Here is a 17,090-nt window from a genome sequence, read left to right on the forward strand (position 1 = left end):
GAACTGGTTCCCTTACCTCAACTAAACAGTTGGGAAATATTTCTCAAAAAGTTGTAGATCACTTATAAGGCAGAACTCCTCAGGAAAGCGTTCTATGGAAATACAACCTGCGGTGTGCAAAAAATGAGAATTTTTCTTACCCTTGAACTGACTTCCATATGCCTACGATCCCCAATTCCCCAATCATTTCATCTCATGACTGATGGAAAGTAGAAGGCGTTGATTATACATATTCATCCAGAGTATCCATTTGGAAGTACGTTGCCTAATAAGGAATATTGTCCTATATCAGTTTTGTTTTGTATGTTTCAGATTCAGTCATGAGCCCTCCTCACAGAATGAAATCATCTACTAGGGAAATGTCAGACCCAGGATTTTCAAATTCCAGAATCATTAAATGAGGTGAGTCCCTTTTCAATAACAAAACCGAATCGTCGATATTATCGTAATAATACCACCATGTAGCATTCAGGATGATATCACTGCAGCAGAATTGAAACAAGTTTTTACATTGTGATGTCATTTGAAGGAATGTCGAAAATTCTACTCCAGATATTTTCCCGACAGAAATAGACAAAGCTGAATTCCGTTCCTCCTTTCCCAATATCCGAGAGATTTCTTTGCAGAAGGAAGAAGATTAATTTCAAGTTACGTCTCGCGAAAATCTTTTCTCATAAAACCCATCTCATTACTGCAAGCTCTGAAGTTTTCTTGAATACGTACACATCATGAATATGAAATCAGCAATTTGTTTAAGCAGTTTTATGACTAGAACTTCGAAGCTTTCATTGCTATTTTTATTGCACGTCTTTATAATCTTCGCGCAAACTTATTGTTATCAGCAGAGATGAGAATTGTCTGTATGGCGATTTATGGCTGTATTAATGGGTTTCCTTAGTGTTTCAGTGCCTCAAATACCTTTTGGAAGTGCGAATTGCATCTTTTGTGAAGCAATAAAAATAATTACGGGTTATTTCCCATTTAGTTGAAAATAGCTATTGATTTGTGAAATAATGGAGGCGGATAAAATACATATTTCTTTAAAAATTCGTAATACTAATACCTAGGTAGTTGAGTAGGTTAGAGTTGTTCGTTATAAATTGGTCTCTTATTTGTTTCAGACCCACCACCGAAAACCAAAACTAAACCATGTCACTCGGGGGAAGTCTGATGACGAATCAAGAGTCCAGCACGCCATCCAAGAATGGAAAGAAAGTTCAAATCACGTCATCTCGCCCTGCACCGCCGAAAACGCTGGAAACGCAACAATCGGTAACGGGGACAACGTCTAGTCACATTCAACACAACTCCAGTCCTCGCCATCGGACGAAAAAGTCCTGTATCCGATCTCACCTGAATAGTCTGTGGTCTCTGTGGTATGGCATCTGTATCACGTGTCTCAACGTATACATTGCCCTGCAGTGCACCAAACGCTTCCTAGACTACATAGAGCTGGCGTGGCCCATCTCTCTGACCCCACCCAAGTCTGAACTCCACGCCTATATTATATTGACGGGCACTGCCACAGTCCTCCTACCATTCTTCCTGGCGACGACAGTTTTCAAAATTGGCAACCTAGCCAACGATGGCTTCAAGATTGGACAAACGCTGAGCACATGCAGCTTTGATCCGCCGTCGAGTGTACGTCTCGTGTCTCCGAATGTGTGCAAGGCTTTCTGGAAACATTCCGGACCTACGTGTGTTATCCTACATATCATTATAGCGCTGTGTTTGTTGCTGCCAAAGTTGATGATGGAAGCTCGGCTTATCCAGGCTGGATTCTTGTCCAAAGGTAAGATTTCGAATATTCAATACATACTTAGCATTATTCTGGCTGGTGGTATCTTTTCTGTGAGCGTCATACGTTTCCGTGAAGTAGGAATTGAAGAAAAGGTACTATCTCCATGGAGCTCCTCGAAAGCTGCATCCATGGGTTTAAGGGACTTGCTACTGAAATGAATTTTTTCAGGGATTGCGATTCGCCCTATGTACTCTTTAGTCAATTACTTTCGAAGCAAATAAAAAGAAAATTACTTATATCCGGAAAGAAAACAACTGCTATTATGCCCATTAAAATAGCAACAACTTCTATGACAAAGACTTGGAACCTAATCGCCATTAAGGGAAACATAAAAGACATTCCAGATGTAATAAAAATAATTGAGTTTTTTTTATTTTATTATTGCTATTGGCTCTTGAAAAATATTTTCAAGACCAATCTTCACTTTCTTCGGTAATGTATCCTTGAAAAGGTCATTCTTTTTTAGGGACATTGGATAAAGAAAACTTAAATCTTGATTCCTGTCTTAATTCATGGTTTACAAAAAGATTAACATTGAATGATAGCACAAGGACACAAGTAACAAACAAGTCTGGAAATAATTAGCTGATGAGTATTTTTCGATTTTAAAACTCAAGATGATTTTAACAAAGTACCTGTCATAAAAAGAAAGAAAAATCGCAGGATGATAACTCTGATGATGCGTTGGTTGATGCCAAGTAATATTTTCATTTCTTTTCGTACAAAAGAAAATATTTCAGATTTCCAAGAGATTTAATTTTGGGATAGAAAATTACTGTGAGCACGTTTTTGTGTTTTCAACAATACAATATGTTTCAATGTTTCATATTTTTATTTTGCCAAAATTCCAGAAACAAAATCTCGGTTTCTCTCGGATTCCAACGAGAAATTCTCAATATTTTCTCAGGAATTAAACAATGTTTTCATCTAAATATTTTCTTTTCTTTAAATTTCGTTCATGTTACTTGTTATTCAAGTCAAACTGATCCTCATGTACTCGTATACTTTCTCTGTGTCTACGATTATGGAATGAATCTTTGAAACGAAAATATTTTAAATTTTTGGAAAAGGCTCTTTAGCAACTCATACGTTTTGGTTTAGGAGGAAATATACATTTATACATTGTAGGTAGCTACGTCTACAATACATAATGTAGGTACATAACCTGCTAGGTTTGCTTCAATGTAGGTATCGTATAACGATCTCTTTTACTCCTTTTAAAAAAGTCAGTCACAGTATTCTTTTGAATTTTCTTGCTTCTTGCTCTTATATTCCATCTTTTCCAAACAAAATATATCTTTTCTATAAATTTCCAATGTGATTGATGAGCTTTGATGGTCTTACAATACATAATGTAGGTACATAACCTGCTAGGTTTGCTTTAATGTAGGTATCGTATAACGATCTCTTTCACTCCTTTTAAAAAAGTCAGTCACAGTATTCTTTTGAATTTTTTTGCTTCTTGCTCTTATATTCCATCTTTTCCAAACAAAATATATCTTTTCTATAAATTTCCAATGTGATTGATGAGCTTTGATGGTCTTTCTTCCTTCTCATTTTCTAAAGCCTCTCGCTTTCTCATTCAATCAATGTAATTGAAAGAAAAAAAAAATCAAGCAAAACATAGCTATCAGTTTGGTTTTATCTAAAAATGTTCTGATAGACGGTTGAAACATTGACATAAAAAAAGTAAAAAAACCACCCGGGGGAAAAAATATTTGAAAATTAAGTAAAATCGTCAGGGTTTCTACAAGGAAAAGTGGAAGAGGGTTCGAATCCCAAAATGAAGCTCCCAGCTTCTCTTATTTCCGGTCCATATAGTACACAATGAAGTGACCCTTTATTTGTAAATAAAAAGGGCAGAGTGGTCGAAAAAAAGGGGGATATATCTTTCACAGCCCCCAAAAATAAATAACTAAGTTTGCGCTCGTACGGAGATGCTTTTAAATCCTTTGAAAGGGATTTTCGTTCGGGAGATTTTGTATTGTGTACGCGTATACTTTTCAAGCTTTTGGGGATATTATTCTGATGCTTCGAAAATGTGTAAAACTTGTTGTCTATCGCTAGGTTTTTGCTGACGAGAATGGGAGAAAAGAAAAGTTCGACAGCTTTCTTGAAGTGGAAAAAAAGAGACCATAAGAGAAAATTTTAAAAAAAGTAATATTAGCGGGCGGGAAATATTTCAAAATTGGCCAAGAAGTAGGGAACATTCAAATTTGAAGTCAGACTTGTCTGGGCCAAGGAAAGACGGAATTAGCCATTCCTTCCTCAATGCCAATTTCGAAGCTCAGATAAGCGGTGTCCTAATTAAAAAGAAAAGAAAGAGGCATTTTACAAAGAGGCATTTTACATGTATTTTTGTATTTCACGTGACTTCTTTGTGCCATCTTTTATTTCCCTCGGAAAACTGGCAACATCATTAATCTTGTCTCCTCTCGCTTTCACTTTTAAGTTAATAGATTACTTCCTCAAAATCTTAGATGAGATTGAAAGATGAGAGGCATTCTGGAGTATGGACTAGTGTTCCTGGACCATAAGTATAAGTTGAGTTTAACTCCACAACCAAACAAGCATCTGTTAGAACGCTTAAGAAAATAACGATAATAATATTTAAGGCGTCTCATTAAGACTATAAGGTCAGTCACTTTAGGCAACAAAGTAGGAACATTAGGAACAACTTGGATATTTTCTAAAAAGCTTTTCGTCTCATTCTTCTCCTTAATACCCACCCTACGCTATACCCATCAGCCTTTTGTCTTTACTTCTCCTCTCATGTGTCCCAAACAACAAAGGGCACATTAAATGTTAAGAAATCCTTTTAAACCTTCGACCCTCTGAAAAGTCCCTCCAATATTTACTAATAAAGGTCATTTTCTTTTGAGTTTTCCTATACGTTTTCGTTCCTTCGCCTCAATGCCGATTTCGAAGCTCAGATAAGCCGTCTCCTAATTAAAAAGAAAAGAAAGAGGCATTTTATTTCACGTGACTTCTTTGTGCCATCTTTTATTTCCCTCGGAAAACTGGCAACATCATTAATCTTGTCTTCTCTCGCTTTCACTTTTAAGTTAATAGATTACTTCCTCAGATTCTTAGATGAGATTGAAAGATGAGAGGCATTCTGGAGTATGGACTAGTGTTCCTGGACCATAAGTATAAGTTGAGTTTCTTTCACTTTAAGGTAATAGATTACTTCCTCAGAATCTTAGATGAGATTGAAAGATGAGAGGCCTTCTGGAGTATGGACTAGTGTCCCTGGACCATATAAGTATAAGTTGAGTTTAACTCCACAACCAAACAAGCATCTGTTAGAACGCTCAAGAAAATAATGATAATAATATTTTTAAGGCGTCTCATTAAGACTATAAGGTCAGTCACTTTAGGCAACAAAGTAGGAACAACTTGGATATTTTCTAAAAAGCTTTTCGTCTCATTCTTCTCCTAATACCCACCCTACTCTATACCATCAGCCTTTTGTCTTTACTTCTCCTCTCATGTGTCCCAAACAACAAAGGGCACATTAAATGTTAAGGAAGCCTTTTAAACCTTCGACCCTCTGAAAAGTCCCTCCAATATTTACTAATAAAGGTCATTTTCTTTTGAGTTTTCCTATACGTTTTCTCCCTGATCTGTCTTCCACCCCATTTTCCAAGCAGGGGGAACTTCTCGTTTCTTTACTACGGTCATTATCATTTTTCTTGTCTTCCTTTTTTCTAGCGGGTTGTCCATTTTCTATGTCTAACTCTTTCCCCCTTACTCCTTAGTAATGGGAATTTCCAGCCTATAAGTTTCTATTGCTTTCTTATCTTTTTTAAGATCTTGATTTTCAGCCCAGAGATGGGCTGGATATTATTTTTTTTGCTAATGGATCACTCATATGATTTTATGCCAACCTGTCAATCTGTATACAATTGAATAGGTATACCTACTGGGTGAGACTATAGGACACAGCATAATTAACTCTTTCCCCCCTTACTCCTTAATAATGGAAATTTCCAGCCTATAAGTTTCTATTGCTTCCTTATCTTTTTTAAGATCTTGATTTTCAGCCCAGAGATGGGCTGGATATTAATTTTTTAGCTAATGGATCACTCATATGATTTCATGCCAACCTGTCAATCAATATACAATTGAATAGGTATACCTACTGGGTGAGACTATAGGACACAGCATAATCATTATAGGTGAGCCTATTGTATACCCTGTATACAATATAGTAACTTCGAATAATCTGAGCATATTTATACTCCTTGAACCACACGTCTTGTCAGAATCTGATGTTGAGGAAGTAGGGAAAAAAATCGTTTTATCCTTTCCGAATAACAAATGCTGCAATTTTCCCTTCATTTCCTCTTTTCCCCTGTCCCTCCCCGCCCTCCTTCACTGGTTGAAATATAAATACCCCCCAGATATGATAGATCCCTTGCACTGGAAACAGGAAGCTTCCCAAATTCTTTTATCCGAGGAAACCAACTAATTTTCCCCCTCCTCTCGACCAAGATTTTCCCTTTTGATGTAAAACGTTCTCCGTCAAACGCAGACGAAAATGGTACGTGGCGTAGCCCGTGGGTAATTTCCAGAATATTTACACATTGGTAAATGGTCGACTGGATATTGGACGCAATGGCGAACCCTTTCGGCTCCACTAATCAATTGCCCTAGGCAATTATTTCGCTCTTTGTAATTTCTTGGTGTCAGTGTACATTATATTAAGACCAATAAAGAGTCTGATTTTGACTCTTTATTGGTCTTAATACAATGTACACTAACACCAAGAAATTACAAAGGGCGAAATTATTGCCTCGGGCAATAATTAGACTGTCTAAATAAATAAGTCAGTTATCTGAGAGAAATTGCTAATGAATCACTCATATGATTTTATGCCAACCTGTCAATCTGTATACAATTGAATAGGTATACCTACTGGGTGAGACTATAGGACACAGCATAATCATTATAGGTGTATACAATATAGTAACTTCGAATAATCTGAGCATACTCCTTAAACCACACGTCTTGTCAGAATCTGATGTTGAGGAAGTGGGGAAAAAATCGTTTTATCCTTTCCGAATAACAAATGCTGCAATTTTCCCTTCATTTCCTCTTTTTTCCTGTCCCTCCCCCGCCGTCCTTCACTGGTTGAAATATAAATACCCCCCAGATATGATAGATCCCTTGCACTGGAAACAGGAAGCTTCCCAAATTCTTTTATCCGAGGAAACCAACTAATTTTCCCCCTCCTCTCGACCAAGATTTTCCCTTTTGATGTAAAACGTTCTCCGTCAAACGCAGACGAAAATGGTACGTGGCGTAGCCCGTGGGTAATTGCCACAATATTTACACATTGCGGATCGATACACACAAGAGATTGCCCCAGCCAATAATTTCGCCTTTTGTAATTTCTTGGTGTTAGTGTACGAATTATGAACAATAAAGAGTCTGAATGAGTCAGTTGTCTGAGAGAAAATTTAGTATTTTTCTCATTTATAGAGGGCCAGGCCACTCCAGACCGCCCGAAAACTGGAAAGTACATAACTCATGTTTATAATCTTGAAACGAAATTTTCCCCCCTTTGGCGGCGGCGACGCTGGAAAAATCAAATCAGTGGATCCAAAGGGTTAACAACACAGCGGAAGGGAGACATACAATGTTTGGGTTAATTGCTCCAAGCAGTGTTACGGTTAATGGAGAGAAGAGATCAAACAAATTTCCTCTTGGAGGGCCTCTTTGACGGTCAATTTATGCATGGGGAGATGATGTGTTTGAGATTGTCATTTCAATAGAAGTTGTCTATCAGACCAAATAATTTCTTATTGACTGAAAAGATCGAAATAGGTATACGTATGATTTGGGTACATACAAATTTAGTATTTTTGTCCTGAAAATAACCGTCCAGTCAGCATTGTTAGCATTCATCAGCAAGTCCCATTCAGCACTAGTTCTCACTCAGCCGTGTTAAGGGAAGGTTCTACTATTAACTCTTTTGATATATCAATAAAAGTATTTGGATATCTCAATAAAAATAAATGGTGCAGCGCCAGCGTAGATAAATAGGTTTTGTTTATGACTCTAATTCACTATTAAAACAGCACCAAAGCCAAACCTGGGACAGCTAAAAGGCACTTTTTTTTATCTCGAAGGTAGTTACAGCCTCACTTTAATAACATAATTTCACAAACCTTGGTTCATGTTTGTGATAAAACATCGCAAAACACAATAAAAAACAAACAAACATTAAAAGCAAAAACTTTACCTAATTTACCCCGGCAGCAAAACTTGGAAAATAAACTCGTAATACCTCATTTCCGTAATACCTTCTTCTCTCTCTCCCTCCCTCCCCCTTTTCCATCTTACCTCTCTATCCCTCTCTCCTTTTTCATCTATCACACACATCTCTCTTTCTCTACATCTCCCTCTCTTACTTCCCTTTCTCTGTGTCTTCTTCTTTCATCTCTCTCCCTCCTTCGTCTCTATATCCGAGCTTCAAACGCACGGGAAGCAAATAAGGAGACAGATAGATCGACACACAAACGAAGATAGACAGATAAACTAAACACAAAGCACGAGTCGTCTCAACACCTCTAACGTTCACCATGAGATCTGAAATTTTGGCACCTCCACTAATAGCTAATAGATACAGGTAATAGTGGAGATGCCAACCTAACTTTGTAGTACTGCCCTTTGTTTCAGCCTTCTCCATCTTTCATTTTCTTCAATATCGTAGGAAGGCTCTCCAAGATGAAATACGGAGATGAAAGTCATAAAAATGCCCAAACCCCCCACACCGTTAAGGGAAGAAAAGTACAAACAATGTCTATGAATGAAACACGTAAAGAAAATGGGGGAGAAAGTGGAAAACTAATAAAAATTTGGACGGGAAATAGAACATAGGAGATGTAAATGGAGGAGAAAAGGGGAAATAGATCGTAAGGCGTTCGCACACGGGTATCGAATTTCCAGTCCAAATGCGGTGCAAATCGGGATGCTGTAGTAAACTAGGGACCTCAAAACGTGTTTTGGCACTATTAAAAACTGACCGTCAAAAATTTGACGCGATTACATTACTCGCCTTCCTATAGGATAAGGAAAGTAAAACATTTGACATCGATTCGGACTACATTTCTGGACTGGGGACAATCGATTGGAGATGGGACCTGAATCGGCGAAATTATTGCCTCGGGCAATAATTAGATTGTCTAAATAAATAAGTCAGTTGTCTGAGAGAAAATTTAGTAGAGATTGCCCTAGGCAATAATTTCGCCCATTGTTCGTAATTTCTTGTATTTGTGTACATTGAATTATAACCAATAGAGATTCTAATAAAATAAATTTATCGAGTGCCAGGCCACCCTAGGCCGTCTGGAATGTAACTCATGTTTACAATCTTGAAACGAAACTTTCCCCCTTTTGCGACGCGACGTTTTAAAAATCAAATCAGTCGATTCAAAGAGTTAACACAGCGGAAGGGAGACACATTACAATGTTCGTTTGGGTTAATTGCTCCAAGCAGTGTTAGGGTTAATGGAGAGAAGAGATCAAACAAATTTCCTCTTGGAGGGGGGCTCTTTGACGGTCAATTTTCCCCCTTTTGCGACGCGACGTTTTAAAAATCAAATCAGTCGATTCAGAGAGTTTTCAGTCGATCTCCCTTCCGCAACACAGCGGAAGGGAGACACATTACAATGTCCGTTTTAGTTAATTGCTCCAAGCAGTGTTAGGGTTAATGGAGAGAAGAGATCAAACAAATTTCCTCTTGGAGGGGGGCTCTTTGACGGTCAATTTATGCATGGGGAAAGTGATAGGTATTGCTTGAGATTGTCATTTCAATAGAGTATATCCAGAGGAACCCACTATTAACACAGCACAAGAGCCAAACCTGAGACAGCTAAAGGCACTTTTTTTTATCTCGAAGGTAGTTACAGCCTCACTTTAATAACATAATTTCACAAACCTTGGTTCATGTTTGTGATAAAACTAGGATAATAATATGTTCGTACATATTCGAGAATAATGTAGATAAAGACATTTAGGTAGGTAGGTACTATACAATGTTCATGCATTGTACTGCATGATACGAACTGTACCGCCAAAATTGCCGACAATTGTTTTAGAATTTCGAATAATTATAGCGACTATTATATCTGTGTACATATAATTCAGGGAGCTATTAGGGTTCGAACCAAGGACGGGGGGGTATCTGAGGGGAGGGACACTTTAACCACCACACAAGTGTAGAAAGTGAAGCACTTTTCAATTAGGAAAACAATTATACAGAAAAGCGGGGGGGGCTTGTTCATATTTGAATTTAGTAAATTGCGAAACAAAGTGTGAGGTAATGTGTATGTTGAAGGCAGTGGCGTGGGATCATTGTCATATAGCCCACCCCCCATCACCCGCGGACATTTTGAGGCCCTCCATGTGTAGTAATGTACTAAACATATCTGCCTATAATTTGGAACATCAATAGGAGCCTTCAGGCGAAACTTGGGCCGGCCACTCATTATCTTGTAGATCTGACAGGTTGCGCCTGAACAGGTCCGCCTGTCAGGTGTACCTGGATACCTGATAATAAGTGGCCGGCCTTATGCCACTGCGTGTCGTGAGATTTTCAAAATGAGAAGTTACCACGAACCCATTATTATTATACAGTATGCCGATCTGCTGATGGTCTTAGAATCTAGGTTGAATAATCAGATCAGTTACTATTTTTGTTTCTGGTATAAGTTAGGGGGTGGGTGGGATGAAAGTAACCATAGAGAAGAAGGAAAGTGGTGCTCCCCTAGCTTTCAAGAAGGACACTCCACTGGTTTGAATGTTGAGTGCGTGGAATTCATTTGGAGAAAGCTTACAGCTTAATGAGTATTATACAAACACGAGGAGGGGCATAATTATGTAGGTAGATATGTAATGGCATTTTTTTTTTTTTTTTCGGGTTAAGCTTCTCAGTTACATATTTTTTTTTTTTTTTACTTTCTTTAAAAATGTATTTGAAATTCTTAGGAAGTCTCTTTAGATAGCATAAAATTTTATGTTCAACATTGGCAGTTTACACATAGATAATCAGAAACAGAGGACCATAGACGAGATGTAAAGGTTGTAAGAGAATGCTGCTGGTCTCCTTCTCTTACTTCACCTGGTCTACAGTGTTCTATTCCAATATCAGACATTCTTCATGATGAACTTAAGTATATTACGAAATGCTTATAATCTGTGTGAAAACTGCCTTTATTTCCAGTTATTTATTTTTTGTTTATACTCGCGTACACTCGTTGCAAAAAAATTGGGAGAGATTGGATTTTCACCCTTTCTTTCGACATCCTTTTACTATCAGATCTGTCGCATATTGGAAGCGTCGCGTAGTCTCCTAAAAAGCCAAGCCTATGAAAATGATAGTCTGTATTCAGTTGGACACTTCATACAATATTAATAAAAAGTTCCGTCCATTTTATGGAAAGTTGACTGACCATTTCTAGCAACAAGAACTGCCAAAGTGTGTGTGGGGGGAGTAGCTCTTAGTATTAAACACATGTGACGGTTTACCTAACCTCTTCGTCCTTCTCCTCCTCTTCGTATTCTTCCTTCTTCTCTTCCTCTTTCCCCTCCTTCCTTTCCTCTTTCTCCTTCTCCTCATTGTCCCCATTCTTCTCCCCATGATTTTTTTCCCAACTGATAAAAATGTTCAAGGGAGATTTTTTTACCGGAAGAGTTCCAAACACAAAATGTGCGTATAACACACCACAACATACTTTAATCTGATTTCGTCTTAAGTTACCCAGATCCTCTTTTACTGTTTGAAAATTAAAAAAAAGCAATCACCTACTTCTTTCTCCTAATTTTTAAGCAGAGGGGGAAAACTCAAAGGTTTACTATACAAGTACAGCACGAGATGATTACATGATCTGGAATCTACAGAGATTCCAGTTGGCTCTTTTTCAGTCGTTTTGAAGACAATTTTTCCTTTGAGTTCATTTAAGGAACGAAGACTTTCTTAAAAGTAAGTAAACCGCTGTATTGGTGTGTCTGTTAATTATTTTTATCAAATAAATTGAATACCACACAATGTATAGCCACAATTCTGCACGGGAAGCAAATAAGGAGACAGATAGATAGACACATAGACAGACACACAAACGAAGACAGACAGCTAAACACAAAGCACGAGTCGTCTCAACACCTCTAACGTTCACCATGAGATCTGAAATTTTGGCATCTCCACTAATAGGTACAGGTAATAGTGGAGATGCCAACCTAACTTTGCAGTATTGCCCTTTGTTTCAGCCTTCTCTATCTTTCATTTTCTTCAATATCGTAGGAAGGCTCTCCAAGATGAAATACGGAGATGAAAGTCATAAAAATGCCCAAACCACAGTATGCCGATCTGAATAATCAGATCAGTGACTATTTTTGTTTCTGGTATAAGTAGGGGGTGGGTGGGATGAAAGTTACCATAGAGAAGAAGGAAAGTGGTGCTCCCCTAGCTTTCAAGAGGGACACTCCACTGGTTTGAATGTTGAGTGCGTGGAATTCATTTGGAGAAAGCTTACAGCTTAATGAGTATTGTACAAACACGAGGAGGCTTGGGATTCCTAGGAGAGGATTTCTGGAGATCCATGCGAGTCTTGTCTCTTGAATTGTGTGAAAGAGAATTTGAAACATGAATTTGTACAAAGGATTATGAAGAAATAATATGTTGTACTTTAGTTAACACCTTCGAGCAGCCTAGGACACGTTTCGGAGAACTCGTCAGCTTGTAGGTATAACTCAGGAGGTGTCTCCCGAATTATTAGTAAGCAGGTAAACACCTTAGAGTTATATCTAGCTCATGAGTTATGAACGAGGCATTAAAGAGGAAGGGTAACAAAGAGAGAACGCATCCTAGGCTGCTCGAAGGTTTTGGCTCTTGCTACAAAGCTGTGTCCACACTTAGTCGACGGTGTCGACGCCGTCTATCAACGAGATGAATGTATGTTGTCGAGGCAGTGTACTATTTCAGTCGACATCGATCGACGGCGTCAACAATGTGAATGAGTTATGAACGAGGCATTAAAGAGGAAGGGTAACAAAGAGAGAACGCATCCTAGGCTGCTCGAAGTTTTTGGCTCTTGCTACAAAGCTGTGTCCACACTTAGTCGACGCCGTCTATCAACGAGATGAATGTATGTTGTCGAGGCAGTGTACTATTTCAGTCGACATCGATCGACGGCGTCAACAATGTGTGGACACAGCTTAAGACCTTTTTCTAGCGATGCCGATGGACTGATAATTCTGATGCTTATAAAGGGGGGTGAAAAAGGAAAGGGGAACATAGAGTTCAGGGACCTTACAGTGTTAGACTGTTAGAAGAGGCACAAATAGTCCAGGGACCTCTGAGAGTAAAACATAAAAGGGAATGAGATAGAAAGAGCCCTGATGAAGGGAAGTAGGGAAGGGGGCTAGTTTTTAGACGTGCAGACCAAAGCTGTTAGAATTTGTTTGCCTCGAATCCTCTGGAGAAATATTAGGCGGGTGGAAATGTTTTGGGGAGCTACCCTTATCCCTCTGCTTTTGTTTTTTACTTGAACTCGAGTTTTTTTTTTTTTTCTTTCTTTTTGCTGACTTGTTTATGATATTAAGTAGGTACTTTATGGGAAAGTTTTTTTTTGAGCTACTCCACTCAGTTGACCCTCTGTTTTATTATTCTCCTAAAGGAAAAATTCAGCTACTTATCCTGTGTTGCTCAGATGTTGAGGGACGGTCGGATAAGAAGGGCACTTGACCGTGGGGAATCGAAGGATAAACTTTCAGTTTTTATCGAGTCCATCGATCAAGCCGAATAATAACTGTACCTATTACAGATATGTATCCCAAAATTTGGTGTCCATGAATATTATTAGGGTCTCTTATTATTGAAGTAGGTAAAATATCAGGGGGAGAAAAATTGTGAAAACTTGACACCCCCTGTATTGTAAAATCCTCTCAGCTCGAAATATTTTTACAACTTATTAAATTTCACGCTTCAACAATATTTTCATGATAATCAAATTTTTTCGAGTACCTACACAATATTCATATAAATGTACGTAGTATGTATATGTATTTACCTCGAAGCTTTTCGGGTCACATTATGGCAGATATGGTATACGGGAGCTTTGTACATAAATAGAGATTTCATAGACGGAAGCTTTGAGATTTTATACATTGACACAGAGTTTAGCGATTTGAATTCCGTTCGGGATAGGTACTGAGTTACAGAGTTACACACAGACAGGGTCTTATTTCACTCGCTGTCTCAGGTTCATACAAGAGAAAGAATACAGTATAAGATTTGAATTCCGTTCGGGATAGGTACTGGGTTACAGAGTTACACACAGACAGGGTCTTATTTCACTCGCTGTCTCAGGTTCATACAAGAGAAAGAATACAGTATAGGAGAAAGCTAGCGCTTCTAAGAACGAACATGATTCGTTCAGGATAAAATCCGCCCCGGGCGGAAATCGAAACCGAGGCCTAGCGCTCACAAGGCAGACGCGCTACAAACCAAGCTAACTAGACCGGGGATTTCTCTTTTAAAATGAAAAGGTAAATTCTTAGAAAGATGAGAACAATCCATGCCTGCCTCTCAATTCTCAGTACAGATTCCCCCCTAAAGTTTTTCCTTCACACCCGCCAAAGCCCCCATTGTTTATAACGGTGGGGGTACAACGGGGTGGCTAATTTAAAATACTCTACGGAGCTTTTCTAACAGCAGATTTTCGGCATACACGCACCAGTAGCATTTTTAATATACGTCTTCTACATCCAGGAATCTAAAGTTCTTATAGGGAAACATAAGAGGGCCTCTCATTTTTAGGAAAAGGTACGATGTTTCCCTTTGAGAACTCTCAAGGAACTCATAAACAAAATCTCGTAATGGTAATCTTAAAGTGCCTATGAAGGTTGATCCAGGACTGTGTAGTGTAGAAGGCAGAAAAAGACTTGAAAGTCAAGAAAGGTGCGGGTCCCCTCGTTCGATCCGAGCTCATGAGCCTATTTGGGTGTGGGATGCGCGAGCTGAAAAAATGGGAATGTATTATAACAAACTTGTGCTTTTTCTTTGACGACATCTATTCCTGAGGTAAATTGATTTGAAAAATACTGGTACCTAAAAGTTTGTATTTTTTCGGTGTAAATCTACATCCAGGAATCTAAAGTTCTTATAGGGAAACATAAGGGGGCCTCTCATTTTTAGGAAAAGGTACGATGTTTCCCTTTGAGAACTCTCAAGGAACTCATAAACAAAATCTCGTAATGGTAATCTTATTCTACATCCAGGAATCTAAAGTTCTTATAGGGAAACATAAGGCATAAGGGCATAAGAGGGCCTCTCATTTTTAGGAAAAGGTACGATGTTTCCCTTTGAGAACTCTCAAGGAACTCATAAACAAAATCTCGTAATGGTAATGTTAAAGTGCCTATGAAGGTTGATCCAGGACTGTGTAGTGTAGAAGGCAGAAAAAGACTTGAAAGTCAAGAAAGGTACCAGGTCCCCTTGTTCGATCCGAGCTCATGAGCCTATTTGGGTGTGGGATGCGCGAGCTGGAAAAATGGGAATGTATAACAAATTTGTGCTTTTTCTTTGACGACATCTATTCCTGAGGTAAATTGATTTGAAAAATACTGGTACCTAAAAGTTTGTATTTTTTCGGTGTAATCATTATACTTCATTACAATATGTACCTTTGTAACATCTTTGATATGTGACGTGACGTCACGAAGGATACGAGTGAAATCCTTTTCAACAAATCCATTCAAGTTGACTATTCGCTTTTCTTGTAGTAATGTTCGCCAGTTCCCTATTTATATGTATCTACCTATCTACGAGTAACATATTCATACAATGAAAACATTAGAGAGAATACGGAATAGAGGCTGTTAGAAATTTCATCACAAAGGTACAATTCCCCTGTGCTTACGAAAAGCTTGTATGTAAAGGTACAAGGAAGAACCTTAAAAAACAAGAAAACAAGGCTTTTTGGGAGGTACTTTCTTTTCCATCGCATCGGTATTGAAGGTATTTGTGAATTAAATCAGAGAGAAAGATGGAAGGAGAGGGATGGATGGAAATAGTCCAAAAATTTACTGTGCCATAAATAAAAAACTGAGCCATACTTTTTTTTTGACAGGACACAAAAATAAAATGGTACCTAACTCGAGTCTTCATGACAATTGATGATTCTCATGAAAAATATAACTGTCCAAATGTATTTTTTTCGTAAAGATCGTCAAAAATAATAAACATCGGTATTAAAGGTATTTGTGAATTAAATCAGAGAGAGAGATGGAGGGGGAGAGGGATGGATGGAAATAGTCCAAAAATTTACTGTGCCATAAATAAAAAACTGAGCCATTTTTCCCTATTTACCCTTTTTTTGACAGGACAGAAAAATAAACTGGTACCTAACTCTAGTCTTCATGACAATTGTAATCCCTCAGGATATCAGCAACTTTCACAGCTCTCAGCAAAATCCTCACTCCCTCCATCGAGTTGCTTCTAGTCAAGCAGAAACTTTGCTAGAGAAATCTAGGTTTCTGTTTTATGATATCTAGCCCGCTATAGCTGGATAAGACAAAAGTTTTGTACTATAGTACCTAAGAAATAATAAGAAAGTTGTATCCAAGTAGGTATACCTATAGATTTATTGAAATCTAATCAGCTGCAGCTTTTTAATTTTTCATCTGCTCTAAATAGATCTAAAATAATGAAATTGTGAAAACCTCGAGCCTACACATCAGACACGAAGAGAAAGAAAATTTCTACTTCCTTTTTCCTTAGGTTTAGGTCTATGAATATTCCAACACTCATTTCACGGGAAAGCACCTGTTACTTAATTGAAATGTAAAATATTCAAGCCATCTTCTTTACTGCCAGTCAGGCTGGGTCCTCTTATTCCATTTGTTAGTCCCATTAGGAGGAGACAATTTGAAGGTTTTGAATATGCAAATTTCATGAAAATATGCAAGGAAAAAGTGTCTCCTTTTTCCCCTGTCTTTCCTCGCACCGTTTGCTGAGGAGAAAATTTTGCAAATGATTTCATTTCTCAAAGTACCTTCCTTGTTCCTACCGTCACAGAGATGGTCCGTTTTGTGTTGTTGTTTCTAGAATGGGTAGAAGACAAGCCCCCACCAAATGACATGAAAAAGAAAAGAGAAAGAAAGGGCAATTTTGTAGTTACTTATAAGTACATAAAGTAGGTACCTACTTCATAAAGTATGAAGCATGTTTTTTTGGAACAGAACTTAAAAAAAAAAAAAAAAAAAAAAAAACTTGACTGTA

General features: G+C 38.1%; 1 protein-coding gene across 1 annotated transcript in view; it reads left to right on the forward strand.

Annotated features, from left to right (window-relative positions):
• Nucleotides 1-312: 312 nt before the first annotated feature.
• The window catches only part of LOC103510552 (protein tincar), a 53,188-nt gene continuing 36,410 nt past the window's right edge, over nt 313-17,090 (forward strand). Inside the window, exons 1-2 of the mRNA XM_026824576.1 lie at nt 313-402; nt 1,122-1,792. Coding sequence (XP_026680377.1) covers nt 1,150-1,792 — 643 coding nt within the window. The 5' untranslated portion in view covers nt 313-402; nt 1,122-1,149. The remainder of the gene's footprint in view (nt 403-1,121; nt 1,793-17,090) is intronic.

The sequence above is a fragment of the Diaphorina citri genome, unplaced genomic scaffold (assembly GCF_000475195.1).
Source record: "Diaphorina citri unplaced genomic scaffold, Diaci psyllid genome assembly version 1.1 scaffold617, whole genome shotgun sequence".
Taxonomy (NCBI): Eukaryota; Metazoa; Arthropoda; class Insecta; order Hemiptera; family Psyllidae; genus Diaphorina; species Diaphorina citri.